The sequence below is a fragment of the Macadamia integrifolia genome, unplaced genomic scaffold (genome assembly GCF_013358625.1).
Source record: "Macadamia integrifolia cultivar HAES 741 unplaced genomic scaffold, SCU_Mint_v3 scaffold_239A, whole genome shotgun sequence".
In the NCBI taxonomy this organism is placed as follows: domain Eukaryota; kingdom Viridiplantae; phylum Streptophyta; class Magnoliopsida; order Proteales; family Proteaceae; genus Macadamia; species Macadamia integrifolia.
In genome coordinates, this window is record NW_024870653.1 from 65,231 (window position 1) to 83,341 (window position 18,111).

General features: G+C 40.1%; 1 protein-coding gene across 3 annotated transcripts in view; it reads right to left on the reverse strand.

Moving 5' to 3' along the window:
* The window catches only part of LOC122071493 (aspartic proteinase 36-like), an 88,288-nt gene that overhangs the window by 51,111 nt on the left and 19,066 nt on the right, over window positions 1–18,111 (reverse strand). For all 3 annotated transcript variants that reach the window (XM_042635849.1, XM_042635848.1, XM_042635850.1), the window contains one exon: window positions 64–154. In XM_042635849.1, the coding sequence (XP_042491783.1) occupies window positions 64–154 (91 nt within the window). The remainder of the gene's footprint in view (window positions 1–63; window positions 155–18,111) is intronic.

The window sequence follows — 18,111 nt, forward strand, 5'->3', positions numbered from 1 at the left end:
AAGGGGGCGTGAGAAGAATATGTAATAAGAACATTCGATGGATATATGTAACTCAATACTTACTTGGTACTGGAATAGATAATCATGAGGATAAACCACTAAAGCGAGTGAATTTTGAAAATTGAAAGTGACACTTGGAAATCCCTTATCCACGCTGCAATAACAAATGAAAAGAGTTGCTGAAAAAAAATGTGCTCCTGCTGCTTCAGCATGAAATAAATATAAAGAAGTTAATTAACAAACCAGAGTTCAGCACTGCAACTACACATTCAAATATGATAAGCGGGAATAGGACTGGAGAAAAAGGGATGAAAGATGTTTTCACTCCAAGGGATGAAAGATTATTTATTATTTATGCTATCTACCGGATAGTGAATTCTTAAATACCCTCATCTTTTGTCAGATTTTTGGCTATGGAGATGACTTATTATGTCTACTATCTATAGTAATGTGACTTCTAATATGTTTTTATTCTTGACACCAAATTTTTGGCTATTAAGTTGGAAAAAAAAAAGCATTATGTTGCTTAAGGGCTGATAATATACTTCAGTTTTTAGAAGACAGGTTAGGCCTGTGGTTTGCTTTGTGGTAGCAGCCAAATTTTTAGACATTTCTCCCAAGAAAGACACAGCAATCAGTCATGATTTTGAAGTGATTCATGCAGTGGTCTCTTAGTATCTTATGTAAGTATGTTGGGGGATAGAGAATACAATGACTGCCCCCCTCCACTTTAAAGCATTCAATCAAGTGTCAATCAGTCCCTTTGGGCTTGGGAGAGACTACCTGATGTAGATCAAGAGAGGTTCGGCACAAGGATTCACGCTAGAACAAGCCCAAATCCAAGTCTAATGGGTTAAATAAGTAGCCTAATAGGTTAAACAAAGTATTCACACCAGATAAAGTCTAGATCCAAGTCTAATGGGTTAAATAAGTAGCCTAATATGTTATATGGGTCCTGGGATGGAAATTTTATGTTTTTCTGTCATAATGGAGCTATTTTGACAGCCCAAATAAGAGGGATAAGTGGCCCATACGAATTTAATTAATTAGTTCGTATATAGTCCCCAAATGTTGTTGAGTCTTGGAGATGTCAATAGGATAGTTTCATGTTAGTTGTGAAAGACCTTAAAAATGTAAAGTTCATTAAATATCTTGAAAAGAGTCCCAATGTAAGTCCTTGGAAATGTATAAGCCATTAAGTCTAGAAGGAAGTTCCAATGAGGGTCTAGAACCCTCTCAACCTCTGTATAAAAAGAGCTGCCTGTAAGCATTTGAAATCAAAATTTGAATGGACTTGAGTTTTATACAATTCTTATATGAGAAACAGAGCTGCAATGAGATTCTATTACTAGTGAGAGGCTAGGGTGGTTGGTGATATACTAGCTTAGGTTTGGGGCTTCAAGTCATATCCTTCTTCTTCTATCTTATTTCCTCTATTATGTCTCTGAGATTTTGAGTACATTCAGTTTGTTTCATTTTAGTTACTGCTGTTCCTGTGCGTTATCTGACGACAACTTATTGTTGACCATTCAGGCATAACAGGACCTGAGTTAATACTGATCTACTGCAATCAAAACAGACATGTGACACCCCTGTTTTCAATAACTTTAATTTGTTTTGGGCTTCTCTAAAATTTAATCAGCAGCACCTAAATTATTCTGAGTTCCAAAATTCTCTTAAATCTGATCATTTTTGGTTTTGTGATCCTGTTATCTTGGACTCGCTCCAAACTTATTAGAAGGTTAGACCAGACTCTACTATTTCGTATCAGAGCCATGGCTGAGGGTTACTTTAATACCTCAAATCAGACTTCCAAGTCCATGGCATAAGTCATCAACATGCTGAAACAGTTGACTCATTGCATGAACATGATGAAACAACGTATTCCATACCTCCACAAAGCCAGTCCAATCCACAGCCAAAAACAGACCATGAACCAACCAGCTTTAAAAACACTCCTCCACAGCCCACTTTTGAGGAGCATGTGCAACCATACTTTGATCATGGCACACCATAGCAACGCCAAGATCACACTCACAAAGTAAAATTAAAGTTGGAGTACAGCGGCAATCTATGATTTGTTGTGTTACATACATGACTACTTTTAATCTTTGATTGGTTTGAGCTTTCAAAAGCTAGAAAGACGAATTTGGCCTGCTCCAAGCTTTTGGGAACAGCACAATGGTGGTGCAACTATGAGGTGAAATGGAACATCAAGGAAGGGAACCCACTATGAAGGAGGAGAGGCATGAAGAACTTAAAGAAATATATCTCCCTCAAACCTTTCAACAGCGTCTACACGACAAGCTCAACACTCCATGTCACACCTCACTTTCGGTGGAGGAATACATGGACCAATTCGAAACTTTTGTTTCTTGAATCAGCTTGGATGAAGAGGCTGACCAGCTTGTCTCACATTTCAGGATGGAGATGAAACCTGAAATACATGATAAGATAGGTTGCAAGACTGTTTTGACAAAGCCCTCCAAGCAGTAGACTTAGTCAAAGTACTGTTTGGAGGTTTAATCCTCAATCCAGAGAGGTATACAAAGCTTCCCAGCCACCAAACCTACTGGTTGTACTAGTCAAGCAACAACTCCAACCTTAGACAAAGGCAAGGCCCCTATGACCATTAGAGGAGATATAAATTACTACAATTACAAGTTGCAACGCCTCCGGACACGTAACTAAATTCTGTATGCAGCATCACAGAGGTAACTCCATTATAGCTGTTGTAGAGGCCAATTAGGAGGCTCAATCTTGTCACCATCAAGATGATGGGACCACCTGATGCAGATACAGCAGCACTTGCAGGGTCGGCCCAGCATGACTAGCTTTGGAATCCAAGAGCTAAGAAGAACCGGTTCAGCCCAGGGTTCTGGTCCAACAAGGGTTGGAAATAAACTTAGTAGTTACTTGTCTTTTATTTCATGCTTTTTACTTTCCAGACTTGAATGTAGGAGTTAGGATTTCTTTCCTTACATTAGTTTCCTTTTATGGTTGTTTCCTAGTTTAGGCTAGATACTATTTCAGTTGAGTTTCTAATTTCAAGTCTCTATTTTCCCTATATATAGGCTGTAACCGATGGACAATTTAGAATGATTTGATAATTGAATGAGAATTAGTTGGGTTTGTGCACTGCGTGAGTGTGTGATTCCCTTCCTTCCCCCATCTACTCTGATCCTCCCTTTCTTCCCTAAGGCCCTCCATCAACTTGGTATCAAAGCCGAAGAATCCCCATTCCTTCCCCTTCCATCTCTCTTCTTCCTTTCCCATTCTCTCTGGTTTCTACCGAGACAGAGAACAGCCGAGAAAAAAAAAAATTTCTCTGTTCAAAACAGAGAATCGAGTCCTTTCCCCTAACCCTCCACTATCTTCCAGCAGCTCTCCCCTTTCCCTAACCACTTCAATCGAACCCACTCCTCTTTAGGGTTCTGCCAGAGCAAGAGAAAAGGAGAAAGAAGAAGAAGAAGAAGAAGAGAGAGTAAACAAAGAAGCCAAACCAGAACCTCCACCGACCTCTTTTTTCCCCCAAAATCTCAGTCGAAACACCCTCCCCAGGGTTCTGTCCCAAAAAAGAAGAAGAAAAAAAACGCGAGCAGAAACAGAGAAGATAGAACCAGAAGACAAACAAAAAAAAAAAGGGAGAGAAGAGTGATGAGAAGAAGAAGAGGAGGAGATGAGAGGAGAGAGAGAGAAACAAAACATACCTGGTTTTGAAGTTCCAGCTGCAGGTCGCCATCTCCATCGAAGTCACACCCTCACCGCTGGTCATCGAAGAACCTCCTCCATCGCCAACCACAGCAGCCATCTCTTCAGGTTTGCTGGTCCAGAGCTCGACGGAGAAAGAAAGCCCACCTCCTGCTGGTTTCCATCTTCAAGAAGGAGAGACACTTCCCCTCTTTTTGTCGGTAATTCAAACCGCACCCCCGAGGCCTTCTTTTTCTCTTTTACTTTCTTTTCATTTTCCTGATTTTCCCACTTTGCCTCTCTCTTTATCTTTTATTTCCTTTATCCCTATTTTACTCTTGCTTTCAATTCTGCCCTTCCCACATACGTTATGTTTGCCTTGTGTTTCTAATTGATTTCCTTCTAATTACCATTCTCACTTAAATATCTCCATTTAAGTAGCATTCTACCATTGTTCTTTAAACCTCCTTTATTTACAATTTTACCATCATATTTAAGTGCAATCTTGCTTATCTCCACTATGATAGCCAATAGTGAAGTTATCCAACAGTTGAACTCCTATAAGGGAGAAACTGATGCGAAAATTGATGCCCTCACTACCGTTGTCACTTCCTTTAAAACAATAATGGAATCTATGCAAATTTCTATTAATCGATTGGTGGCTGTAGATAGAAGAAAGAGTCCCATTCAATCTGGGGATTCTTCCAACACCACTCCACGGGAGCCATCACTACCACTGCCACCACTACCACCACATCATACACCACCACCATATGGAACCGGTCGATATGATGATGGAGCGGAACAAGCAGCAAAATTGGATGTCCTTGATTTTCATGGAGACAACAATCCAAAATTATACCTTGATTGCATTCAAAGCTTAGAGATATTCTTCAGATAGTACGGGTTACTGAGGCCCGAAAGATCCTATATATAGAGGCTAAACTCAAAGGCACGACTCGAGTCTGGTGGGTCAAGCAACAGTAACAGAACCGAACACGAGGCATTGGTTTAGTCACTACTTAGACTAAAATGCATGAAGTCATGAACCGGAGATTCTTGCCTCCTTATTACAAGCAACGCATGCATCTCAGGTTTACACAATTGAGACAGGAGAATTTGACCGTTGAAGAAAATGCTGCCAGATTTTATTATTTGGCCACTCGTTCTGATTTTGAGTGGGATAAAGAAGTATTGGTGGCACAATTCCGCAATGGTTTGCACCCTCAACTTAGTGCTGCCCTTGCTCTAGTCGACTACCGACAATGGGAGATGTCATACAAGTAGCATATCAAATTGAGGAAAGTCTATAACACCTATACAATCGGAGGCATTTACAGATACATTTCCTAGGGATCCTAGTTCCATTCAGCCACAGTCATCTACTCAGGAAAAATCAATAAGCAGACCACAAGCTAGTGCTTCATCTATGGCATCTTCACGACCTAGCCAGCCGTATTCTCCACCTTGATGTGATTCAGACATGTCATCTTCACGGCCTAATCATCCATACTCCCCTCCTCATCATGGTTCAGACAGACCTTACTCCTCACCTCAGTGTGGTTATGACAAGAACTCAGTATTTACAAAGGAGGCTATCAATGTTTCACGTGCAAGGGGTACGGGCATCAAGCTAATCAGTGTCCTAACCAGTTGTTAGCATACATCGACAAGGACAATTTTTTACCATATGTATTAGAATAGCAACAAAAAACAGGAACAATGAATCTGGAGGCTGAGTATGAACGTGATCCTAATGAGATTAATGATGGTGATAGTGATAGCGAGCATCAACCGTTCTATATTATCCGACCTCTTTTGACTGCACAGAAGATTCCCGAGGTGGACGATTGGAGCCGTAATAGTATCTTTTAGACCAGGGTGCGATGCAATGATAGCTTGTGTAATATGGTGATTGATCCCAGTAGTTGCACCAACGTCGTCGCTGAAGACGTTGTTGGCAAGCTGGTTCTGAAAACGGAGCGTCATCCCAACCCCTACAAGGTTGGGTGGGTGAACAACAATAATCTGAAAATTAATGAAAGGTGTTTGCTCACGTATTTCATTGGTGGACTGATTGCTCAAGTGCAATGTGATGTTCTCCCTCTGAAAGTCTATCACATTCTTTTGGGGGGAACCCATGGTTGTTCGATAAGAAAGCCAAGCACTATGCATATGAAAATACATACTCCTTTCAGCATGGTGGACTTGAGATAAAGTTTCTTCCGGCAAAGGATCTCCTCACTCTCAAACTCAAGAGGACAGCTGGTACTCTTCTCCTCAAGCGCATCAACTCTAATGGCATTCTTGGACCTCATCCAGACTCGACAGAGTGAGTTCTTTTCAGAGGAGGAGAGTTGAAGCAGATACAACAGCCTTGCACGGTTGGACCAGCATAACCGGCTTTAGAAGCCAAGAGCTAAGAAGAACCAGTTCAGCCCAGGGTTCTAGTCCAACAAGGGTTGGAAATAAACTTAGTAGTTACTTGTCTTTTATTTCATGCTTTTTACTTTCCACGCTTGAACGTAGGAGTTAGGATTTCTTTCCTTGCATTAGTCTCCTTTTATGGTTGTTTCCTAATTTAGGCTAAATACTATTTCAGTTGAGTTTCTAATTTCATGTCTCTATTTTCCCTATAAATAGGCTGTAACCGGTGAACAAATTATAAAGATTTGATTATTGAATGAGAATTAGTAGGATTTGTGCACTGCGTGAGTGAGTGATTCCCCTCCCCCCCACTACTCTGATCTTCCCTTTCTTCCATAAGGCCCTCCATCACCACCTTCAACGCATCCATTAACGAAGAGACCTATGAAGAAGATGCGGAGACCAAGGATATTGTTAAGATGTGAGACGAGTTAGGGGCTTGTCCCAACATAGCGTTAACTAGGTTGCTTTAGTATTATTTGGTTTCCTAATTAGAGTAGGTTTCTCTTTTCCAGTTATCCTGTTGTACAAAGTACAATTTACATTATTTGGTTATAACTCTTTGGTTTATATATAATATGATGGAGGGAGGAAGCAACACCCAGTTAGCTATTCTTCTCCTTGTTGGAGTTTATGTAATATGTAACAAGGGTACTTTAGGAATTGTCCTCATATTAAGGTGCCTTAAGTTGTTTTTCATCTTTGGCCTCTACAGGGGGCATTATGTAATTTCGATATCTTAAGGCTAATATAGGCGAGAAGTGCATTCAGCTCACTCACGTTTTGCTCCCATTTCATTTTCTCTTCTCTCATCTTCTCTCCTTCTTCCCTCATCTCTAACCCTAACATTCCTTATTTCTAACTTCGTATCAGAGCTTGTACAAGGGTTTGAGAGTCGATTAAGCATCCTTTTTTTCATTCTTTAAGTCACTTTTGGAAACCTATAAGCAAAAGGGTCCATTAGAGGCTATACTATGTGAGAAAAGTATACAAGAAGACCTAATCAAGTTCTAGAATCCACTTGAAGATACTTGGAGAAAGCTTGAAGGACCACAAGGACCATTCAAAGTCCAAACTGAGAAGAAGAGCTCTTCCCTGGATTACTGCCACCCAAAGCTTCCATTTCCTCTTTCTCTCTCCTCCGACATTGGTTGGGGATGTGACCTAGCTGGAAATGATCGCCCAAGGGTCTTGTATGACCTCTCCAAACCTCGGTTTCTGAGAGTTTTGATGAAGCAGCACAACTCCATCTACCACTTGCTGCCAGGTATCGGATTTTCCCTGTTTTGGCTTGTTTTTTGCCTGAAATAGCAGGTAGTATAGTTGTTGGTTCCATTTGTTGGATGTGTTATATCCAAGGTTCGAAATCTCATTTCGTTTCAGTGTTTCGGTGGGTTCAGAAACTGAAATTTTGTTTCGGCGAAATTTCTGCCGAAATGGTGTTTTTTTTTTTTTTAATGACTATTTTGATGGTCAAACCGCCATATTTTGACCTAAAACTTGGTGGGTAACATAAAAATGCAAAAATATTAGGACATGACATTGTTTTAGAGTTGCACCTTTGTTTAGCAGCAACCGTCAAATTGTTCTGAGAATTTTACCTGGTTTTGGAGAAAGAACTTTACCTTTCCTAAGCTTTGAATGTGTAGATCCTGTAGGAGTCCAATAGAAGTCAAAATATGTGATGATGTGGCTAATTAGAGGCTTGTTGGAGACTTGAAGTTTTTTTCCTTCAAAATATGCAAATGGAACCGAAACCACCGAGACAAGTGAGACAGAGTCGAAATTTCGACCGAAATACCAAAATTTCGACCGAGATATGGTACTTATAACACATGGAATGTACCAAGATAGGTGAGATACCGAAACGTTACCGAAATTTCGACCGAAATTTTGTACAAATGTTATTTTGGACCTTATTTGGTTTCGGCCAGAAAAAAAAAAACACTGAAATTCTGAAATTTTGGCGAGATTTCAAACCATGGTTATATCCTATGATGCTTATATGTGAGTTTTGGATGAAGCTCCACAGTTAGAAGCAAGTTTTGTTGATGTTCTATCAAAAGATTTCATGCTTTATTAGCCTACTGCAATTTTTTCTTTGGGTCCTGAAAACTTTGGGGCTTATGTTTCCCTTTGGTTTGGATCTCCATCTGGGTAGCTTCTAGGAGCATTCTTCATCATGTCTGATCTCACGGAACCTATGAAAGCACATCAGGCGGGTCGAGTAGTACCTACCCCAGTTCGATTGTCTTTGATAATCCAAATACTCAGATTTCTCTTGTGAAGTTGGATAGTACCAACTATTTGGTTTGGTCGCACTCTATGAAGCTATCCCTGCAAAGAAGAGGGAAGCTCAAGTACATTACTAGGGCTATCAAGGCTCCTGCTGTCACAGACTCAAGGTTCCAGAAGAACTCTACGATTCTGACTTGGCTACTTTTCTCTATGAAACCTGAAATAGGCAGGAGATTTATCAAGAAGATGACTGTTGAGGATATTTGAGATAGTGCCCTCTAAGACCTATAATAAGATAGGTGATTCTTCAAAGGTCTAACAGCTCCTTCAGTAGTCCCTCTCCATAAAGCAGGGGAACAAGTCCATTTCTGATTACTATAATACTATTACAGGACTCTAGGAGGAGTACAATCATCACCGAGATCCTCAATTGTCCAATCTTGATGATGAAGCTAAGGTCTATAGATCTCTTAATAAAGAACATGTTTGGATTCTTCTAAGTGGTCTGAATTCAGACTATAAGCAAATTAGAATACAGATTTTGGGTCGGTCACCTCTTCCATCCCTTGATGAGGTGTGTAGCTACCTCCTAAGTGAGGAGACCAAGAGGTACTATGGATTCTACATCTTCACTTGAGCGCTCTGTTCTTTCTTCCATTACTCATAGAGAATGGCGTGGAGGAGGCCGAAGCCAAGGGCCATCCCGTGGAGATGATAGAGATAGGTGGGAATGTGATCATTGTGGGAAACCTGGCACATTCAAGAGAGGTGTTGGATTCTTTATGGCCGTCCTTCTAATACACGTGGTGGATCTGTTGGCACATGTGGTGGCCACAAAGGAGGCGCTACAGCCCATGTTACTATGATAGAGACTGATACTAGAGGACTCTCACAGGCAGATACAAGCTCCTTTTCTAGGGATGATATTGTAGTGCTTCGTCGGTTTATATCTTAGCTTGATAGCCCATCTACCTCACAAGATGCCTTAGCTTTTGCTATGCATGTCACCAACTCTGCACCTTCCACAGCTCCATCATGGGTCATTAGCTCTGTGCCACTGACCATATGACAGGTACATCCCATTATTATGACTTCTACTCCATTTGTTCTGGTAAAGATAAGGTTCAGGTGGTTGATGGTACCCTCTCCTTTGTTTTTGGAAAAGGCAGTGTATCCCTATCACCTCTTCCATTTCACTTGATTCTAGTCTTCATGTTACTAACCTTACCTTGAATCTATTGTATGTGAGCACTTCAACTAAAACCTTGAATTGGTGTATCACATTTTTTCCTTCTCATTGCCTTTTTAGGATTTGATGACAAAGAGGATTATTGGCAGTGGATGTGAAAAGAGCGGTCTATATCGTCTTGAGCCGCAGTTACCTTTTTTTACTACACAACAATCCTATGCATGTGGCCCTAGTGATTCTAGTTCTATAGACTCTATGATGCTTTAGCATCAGCGTTTGGGACATCCCTCTTTTGTTGTTATGAGGAAACAGTTACCTTATGTGTTTACATCTTTTTCTTCTTCTTATGTATTTCATTGCGAACCATGTACTTTCACTAAACATTGTCGTTTCCTATTATGGTAATAGATCTGTTGTTCCTTTTCACATTGTGCATACTAATGTTTGGGGACCTCGTCCCACTACCTCCTTGTTTGGCCATTGTTATTTTGTTTCATTTGTTGATGATTTTTCTCGTTGTACTTGAACCATTCTTATGAAACAGAACAGTGATGTTTATGAAGCCTTCAAAAACTTCTACAAAATGGTCCGTACCCAGTTTGAAACAAATATCAAATTAGTCCGGTCTGATAAACTGGGGGAGTACATGTATGGTAGTCTCCTTTATTGACAATGGTATTATCCATCAGCATACTTGTGTTGATACACCCCAACAGAAATGGGTAGCTGAGAGGAAAATTATCATTTGTTAGAAGCATGGTTCGAAATATCGCCGAGATCTCGATCTCGGTAATTTTGGTCATTTTTTTTTTTAGACGAGATAGGCTAAGAAATGTGATTAATACATTGTCTCAGTCAAGATTTCGGTATCTCTGCCTAAATTTCGGTATCATTTCAGCGAGATACCAAAACAACACCACCTTAAGGCTATAAATACCTCATTTCGTTGGGCTAGAGTCGAAATTTTGACTCTATCTCACCTGTCTCGATGATATCTCGGTTTCATCTTGCATTTTGAACACAAATCACTCCTATTGGCCTCTAGTTAGCCACATCATCACACATATTGACTTCCAAATCACTCCTACAACAAGATCTACACATTCCAAGCTTAGAAAAGGTAAAGTTCTTTCCCAAAAACAATTTTTATTTTAAATAGTATATAAATACATGTTGGATTCTCTTTGGCATGCATGTTCCTAAAACTTTTTTGTCTAAGGCTATTCTTACTGCTGCATTTCTCATCAACCGCATACCTACAAAAATCCTTAGGTCCCATAACCCCTGTGCTTTCTTGTCTCATCAACCTTCAGTTTTCTCTCTTCCTCCTAGGGTGTTTAGTTGTGTGTTATGTGCATGTTAACAAATCCTCTCGCACTAAACTTGATACCAAGGCTCTAAAATGCCTCTTCCTTGGGTATTCTTCCACTACCAAAGGCTATAAGTGTTACCACCCTTCTTCTTGCAAGCATTTACTTTCCAAAGATGTCACCTTTCTTGAGTTTTTTCCTTTGCGTCTCCCCCGCATCCTCTTCAAAGGGAGAATGGAAATGCAAGTAAAAAGGTTGTTGATGCCATTCTGTTTCTTACTATCTTACCTCTTACCCCTTTTTCCTTTGATATTGGGAGACATAAAGATGTGGATGATGTTGACAATGTGGATGTTGTTGATACTGGAGGACCTTGTACAGAGAAAGCACCTAATATTGTGTACACAAGAAGGACCAAGAAGACCTGCCAAGAGTCCTCTTTGGATTCACATCATGAGCTTCCCCTTCCTCAGTCAGGTAACATTCCCCCTTCTCACTCTGAGTTAGACCTTCCTATTGTTGTTCGTAAGAGTAAGAGAGCTTGACCTAATCCTATAGCCCAATTTGTTTCCTATGATGCTCTCTCCTACAGGTGTTGCTTTTACAGTTGATCTTTCTTCTGCTTCCATTGTAACACCCTGATTTCATAACCCCCAGTCTTAGAAATGGAATTTTGCAAGGAAGGGTACTAGGTGGAAAGAAATTAAAATTTATGATATAAGTGAAAGATAATGAATTGGGGATATAAATGAAGGTTTTGAAGGGGCTTGGGAGTGTCCATAATGATAAAAAGGGTCCTATATAAGGTGGGTAAAACTTGACCAGAAGCCTGAACAGCAGAGGACCAAAAATGGGTAAACCGGTGGGAGAGCCTCTACCCAACCGGCCTTCCTGTTCGGGTAACAGAATGCCTAGAAATTGGTTTTCTGTTGTGTGGGCCCCACACATTTCCCTGCTGTATGCCCATTATTCTTACACTTTAATAATATTATAGCAAGGACTATATGTAAGAAAGGATTTAAAATAACCTATTGTAGTATATATATATATATAGAATATTATATATATTCACTAATAGTCAAGTTGGTGGAGGGTATATAAATAGAGGGAAGGTCGATTCAGCCTCTCTTTACTGCTGAAAACAGAACGAAACCAGAAAAGAAAAAAAGAAAGAAGAAGAAGAGAAAGAACGAAGAAGGGGAAGAAAAGAAGAGAAGGAAGAAAAGAGGAGGAGAAAAGAGAAGAGACTGAATGCCATCTTAAAAACCCAGCAAGAAGAAGAGAAAAAGGAGAAGAGGAAGAAAAACAAAGAGAAATTAAGGAAGAGAGTTAACATACCTTGGATCGAGTGTACCCACAGGTATGTGCAATCTTCAATTACTGCTAGAATCAATGTTAGTATAGCAGAAAAATTAAAATAGGGCTGGGAAGACAAAAGTTCTACCAAAACCTTAAAACAGAAATTTTAATTCATGATTTGAGGTAAGATTTCAAAGGGGATTTTATAGTTTTGATGCATGCAAGATGAATTGGAGAAGAAACACCAAATTAGTATGTCAAACCTTGGTATCCCATCTCTAATGAAGTAATTAATTATAGTAGTAGTTCAGTCTTCTTACAATGATAGGGTTGAAAGGAAAAATTTACATGAGAAGAAGGGGCTTTTATCAAATGGGAGTAATTAGGGCTTCATGTACCATGCATGGCCTATAGTATTAGAAGACCTAAAATTTTCATAAATCATAACTTGGATGAAGACCTAATTGGCTGAATTGGTCTAGGTACCTGCTGGTTTGGTTAAAATACAAATGGTAAACCATTACATGGGCAGAATTTCATAAAAACCCTAACCTAGAGAAGGGTATTTTGCTTTCTAATTTCTTTATAATTGTAATTAAAGTGCCCTATTGCTATATTGCAAAGACTAATGGAAGTTCTGAAACCCTTGAACAGAAATTTGAAGGTTTAAGAGTGACCTTGAAGTTATTTCATTCCTCTTTTGTAATTCTGCTGAAAATTGGAGTTTACCCATGTAAACAGAATTTATAAGACTGCAAAAATCTAATTTAATTGGTCAATTGGAGAAAGAATTGGGAAATACACCTTCCTTGTGGACTTCGGATATCAGGAACTAGAGAAATCCCAAGTTAAAACGCAGCAGGAACAATAGAGGACTTGGCAGAATCGGATTCTGCAGGTTTTGACCCAACAGGCGGGAGACTATAGGCAGGCCAGTTGGCCCCAGAAGTCTCCAGCCGGTTGAGCTTTCAGAGGCTGGAAAGGCCACTGTACTTCCCTGTACCCTTCTGAACCTACTACATACATGGAATAAGGACAGTGCAGCCCTTAATTGATGGTTTATCAATGGGTTTCAAGTCTTAAAAATTATAAAATTGAATAGGATTCCTACTTGAACAGAAAATTATAAAAGGGAATAGGAATAAGAATAGCCAATTAAATTAGATTAACAATAGGAATTTAGTTACATACCCGATAACCTAAGTATGTTATGGAATAGGGAAATTGAATCACAGTGCAGGAATCTACCCAACTCGGGGAAGTGACTTGTCTGATCTTGACTACCAAGGTGAGGGGTGCCTAACCTTATTTTACGGAGTGTTTTACCTTATTTTCTATTTTGCATGAATTATGTGTATGTATGATTTGTTATGTTGCTGCTATGCATGTTGTTGCTTTTAGTATCTGCTACCTTGTGAATATGGATTGGTAAGACTGTGGACAGGTTTCTGGACTACAAAGGTAAGTGAGGTAAGTCATTGTGATTATGTGATTGTGTGTTGTGAATATGGAATGTGGTTATATGGATTAGATTCAGAATTATAATTATGATATTGACGATCTAGGGTGCGGTGTGGCCAAGGTGCATTTCCAGTACTGTGGGCCCAGAGGTCAGTAGCATAGTTATGATGATTGTGACTCTGACGGTCTAGGGCACGGTGTGGCCGAGATGCGTTTTTGGTACCGTGGGCCTAGAGGTCAGAGGGTGTGCGATGTATGATGGGTGGTAGTGATTGTCACATCGATGGTCTAAGACACGGCTTGGCCAACCGCGGGCTTAGAGGTCGGTATTACAGTGATGGCCACTGATGGTGCATATAGATGCATGGTTAGGATTCACAGACCCTGGTGCTACACCCTTGCCAGTAGGGGGTTAGGTACTGGCTAATTCCAGGGGGTGATGCAGTGTGGGTGACTGATGGGTTTTCCGGGACCGTAGCTGCATACCTTCACTGTGCGGGTGACCGATGGGATTGCCGGGACCAGCAGACTCCTAAATCGCAGCTAGCTTGTATTGCTAGGTAACCGATGGGATTGCCGGGACCAGTGATACAATCTATGTTGCAGTATCGCACAAATACCTTGGACTTAGTAATTGTTGCCAGGTAATGAATAATAAAACTGGATCATAAGCATCATATGGATGGTTGAGTATGCATTGTTGCATTTGTTCTAGTTTGCTTGAGTATGCATGGCATTATTCATCAACTTGTGCTTGCATTATTTGTCTGTCTGTGCTTGCCTGCCCCCACCCCTCACTGAGCATACCCGTGCTCACCCCTCACATTTTCCCTTCCATATGCCGAGGCCATGCCCTTTGTGGCATACTATTTTCAGATGATGGAAACCAGTGCTAAGGCAAGACTGGACTTTAGCATCGGTTGTGAAGCTTATGTCGGCGAGATGTCGGGATTTTGATGCACTTCTCTATTATTTCAGCTCCTTCTCGATGTATATATTTGTGGATGTGTAGTAAGTAGTATTGTAGCTTGTGTTTGTTTCCAGACAATGCAAATTGTATTACGTAATTTATCACTTTAGTACATCACCGGTGATATTTATAAGACTTTATTAGCATATTCTAATTTTAGTTGCGGTCTTGTGGGAATTTTTGAAATTAAGATACTGCATCTGTGATCCTGGAGGGTTTGGCTGAATGGATATGGGTGTTTAGTGCCACATACCTTGGCCAATTTTTGGCAAGATGTAACATCCATCCCCAAAACTGTTACTGAGGCCATGTCACCAAGTGGAAACCAGACATGTCTAAGGAAATGATGGCACTTGAGAAGAAGAACTATAACTGAAAAATGGTTGACCTCCCCAGGGGAGGATTCCAATTGGATACAAGTGGGTCTATATAGTCAAGTACCGATCAGATGGTACTATTGAGAGGTACAAACATGGTTCGAAATCTCACCAAACCGAAATTTCGGTATTTCGGGCTTTTTTTTTCTTTGTCGAAACAAAATAAGGCACGAATCAATGTGTACCATATTTCGGTCGAAATTTCGGTATTTCGGCCGAAATTTCGGCATCGTTTCGGCAATTCCATGCCTTGAGTACAAAATTTTGACTCTGTCTCGCCTGTCTCAATGGTTTTGGTCTCATTTGCATGTTTTGAAGGAAAAACACTCCAACAAGCCTCTAATTAGCCACATCATCACACATTTTGACTTCCATTGGACTCCTACAAGAAGATCTACACATTCAAAGCTTAGGAAAGGTAAAGTTCTTTCTCCAAAACCTTTTTTTTTTTAAATAGTACATAAATACATGTTGGATGCTTGTCGATTTTTTATATGTCAGACACTAGAGGCCGATCTATGACCTCACGGAGTCGAATTTTTTTTTTTTTATAGATAATATTTTTTTATTTTTCTGGTTTAAAAATTCATTTTCCATTAATATAAATTGTTACTTTTTATGATAAATATTGCTTTGATGGATGTCAACTATATATATGTTAGTCACCAATGGTTGTTCTACAACTCCATCGGAGTGAAATTTTTTCCATCCGGTAATTTTTTTTTTTTTCAAAAAATATGAAAAATAGATTAATAATTTTAAAATAAGGAAAAATATTTTGTTTTGATTTTTAAAATAAAAGAAAAATAGGAGATTAATATTAAAATGTTTTGGAGCGTACTATATGCTTGTTATGTTATGTTATCCAGAATAGTTCGACGGTTGCTGCCAAACAAAGGTGCAACTCTAAAACAATGTCATGTTCTAATATTTTTGCACTTTTATGTTCTAAGCATGTTTATTAACCTTAAAATAAGCTACCCACCAAGTTTCAAGTCAAAATATGGCCGTTTGACCACCGAAACAAAACAAAAAAAATAAACCAACCCGGCCGAGATCTCGCGAAGTTAATGTTTTTGAAACGAAACGAAACGAAATGAAATTTCAAACCTCAGGTACAAGGTAAGATTAGTGGCCAAAGGATACAATCAGGTGTATGGAATTGATTATCAAGAGACCTTTGCTCATATATAATTCAATAAGAATTCTTTTATCTGTGGCAGCAAACAGAGATTGGCCCTTATATCAGTTGGATGTGAAGAATGTTTTTCTTCATGGAGACTTAGAGGAGGAAGTGTATATGCAACCCCCTCCTGGCTTCAAGTTTCCAGCAATTGATGGCAAGGTCTGTCTCCTGAAGAAGGCACTTTATGGTCTCAAGCAATCTCCAAAGGCGTGGTTTGAGAGGTCCAGGCAAACTATGTTGAAGAATAGATATTCCCAGAGTCAAGCAAACCACACATTATTCACCCACATCAGCATTCCAATTGCTTCCACATGCATCAGCTTTTTTTCTAATCACTTTTGCTAGTTCAGATCAGGAAAGTAATTCCATTTATTATATTCAGATTTTTTTTTTTTTTTTTGTGAATAAATAATTCATAACAAAGAGAAGAACAGAATACAACAGCTCCCAAAAAGGGGAATGGAAAAAAAAAAACAACCCTCAAGGAAAAGGGGGAGGGAGTCCGAAGGAAAGAGCAGGAAGGCCCAAGACACAACAATATGATTGTTCCTTGGAGAGACAATACAAGGAGAAGAAACACTAGATATCTTGGCTTTGACATCAAAGGAAATGGAATCCCAAATTTGACGAATAAGGTGAGAATCAGAGGTCCATTTCCTAAGGTTATGTTCCATCCAAATCTGGTTGATGGAGGCACTGAAGGCGAGCTTGCACACAATAGCACAGAACTTTTTTTTTTTTTTTTTTTTTTTTTTTTTTTTTGGCGAAGGACTATTATCCAAGCCTTTGGGCCTAACTAGTCCCATGGGCCATACCGACCCCACAATCACATGGACTAGGTCATACCGGGGTTGAATAAGAACCATTCAACTTTCAGTGAAAGCAATGAAGGGCACTAAACACCCCTGTATGAGTGGCCCCAAGGAGGTAAGAGGAGTCGAACTCAGAACCACACGTTTCCTAAGGCGAAGGTCCCTTGCCAACTCGGCTACCCCCTTAGGGTTACACAAATAGAAGACCTGACAAATGTCATATCAATCGAAATCCATTCCCTCTGCAATGAGAGGATCCTCCTACTTCTAGGCCAATATTTTGCTAGGACCCCTTTCCAAATAGCAGAGGAAAGAGGACAAGCAAAAAATAGGTGATCGATGTCTTTTTGCTCGGTCCCATAAAGGTAGCCCAAGGGGGAGACAGATATTAGACGATGGATGAGGAAGGGCTGCGTTGGAAGGCAATTGGAGAGGGCTCGCCAAACAGTAAATGACAAGGGATGTGATGCTTGAACCATACGGCTTGTGCCAAGGACAGATAGTGCCCCGAGTCCTAACAAAATCCCACATAGCTTTGGAGCTGAAAGACCTAAAGAGGCAGGGGTCTAGAGGATGGTGTCTCCTCTTCTCTCTTGAAAACCGGCAATGGATGGCAGATAATTCCACACAACAGTGAGCTGGGGGCAATGAGTGACCAAAGGGGTCCAAGTACCAAGAGTCATAATGTCAGCTACCGACAAATGCTTGGAAAGCCCTGAACTATAAATGGCTCTAGCACTAATAGAGTGAAGAAGAACTCCCATAAGGTTGCCAGTGATCAAGCCAAAGGAAGGTTGAAGCACCATCGACAATTGGAGAATAGATAGCCCCAATAATAGAGATCTTGCGCCAAACACAAGAAGCATCAGATAAGGCAGTGGCAGACCAAGTAAAATCCGAACAGAGGATGCCCGAGTACACTCGATTGACCCAGATACTTTATGCTTTGTAATCAACTTCCAAATCAGTTTAATGATGCCACTGGACTTGACGTCGTTGATATGCCTCAGACCAGCCCACCCTCAAACTTCGGGAGACAGCTGCCGTAGAAATTTTGAGGAGTTTGTACCTTTCCAAAGGAATGCAGCCATAAAAGATTCTAAGCTTGTGATAGTAGAAAGTGGAAATCCATAAACACCAGACCAATAAATA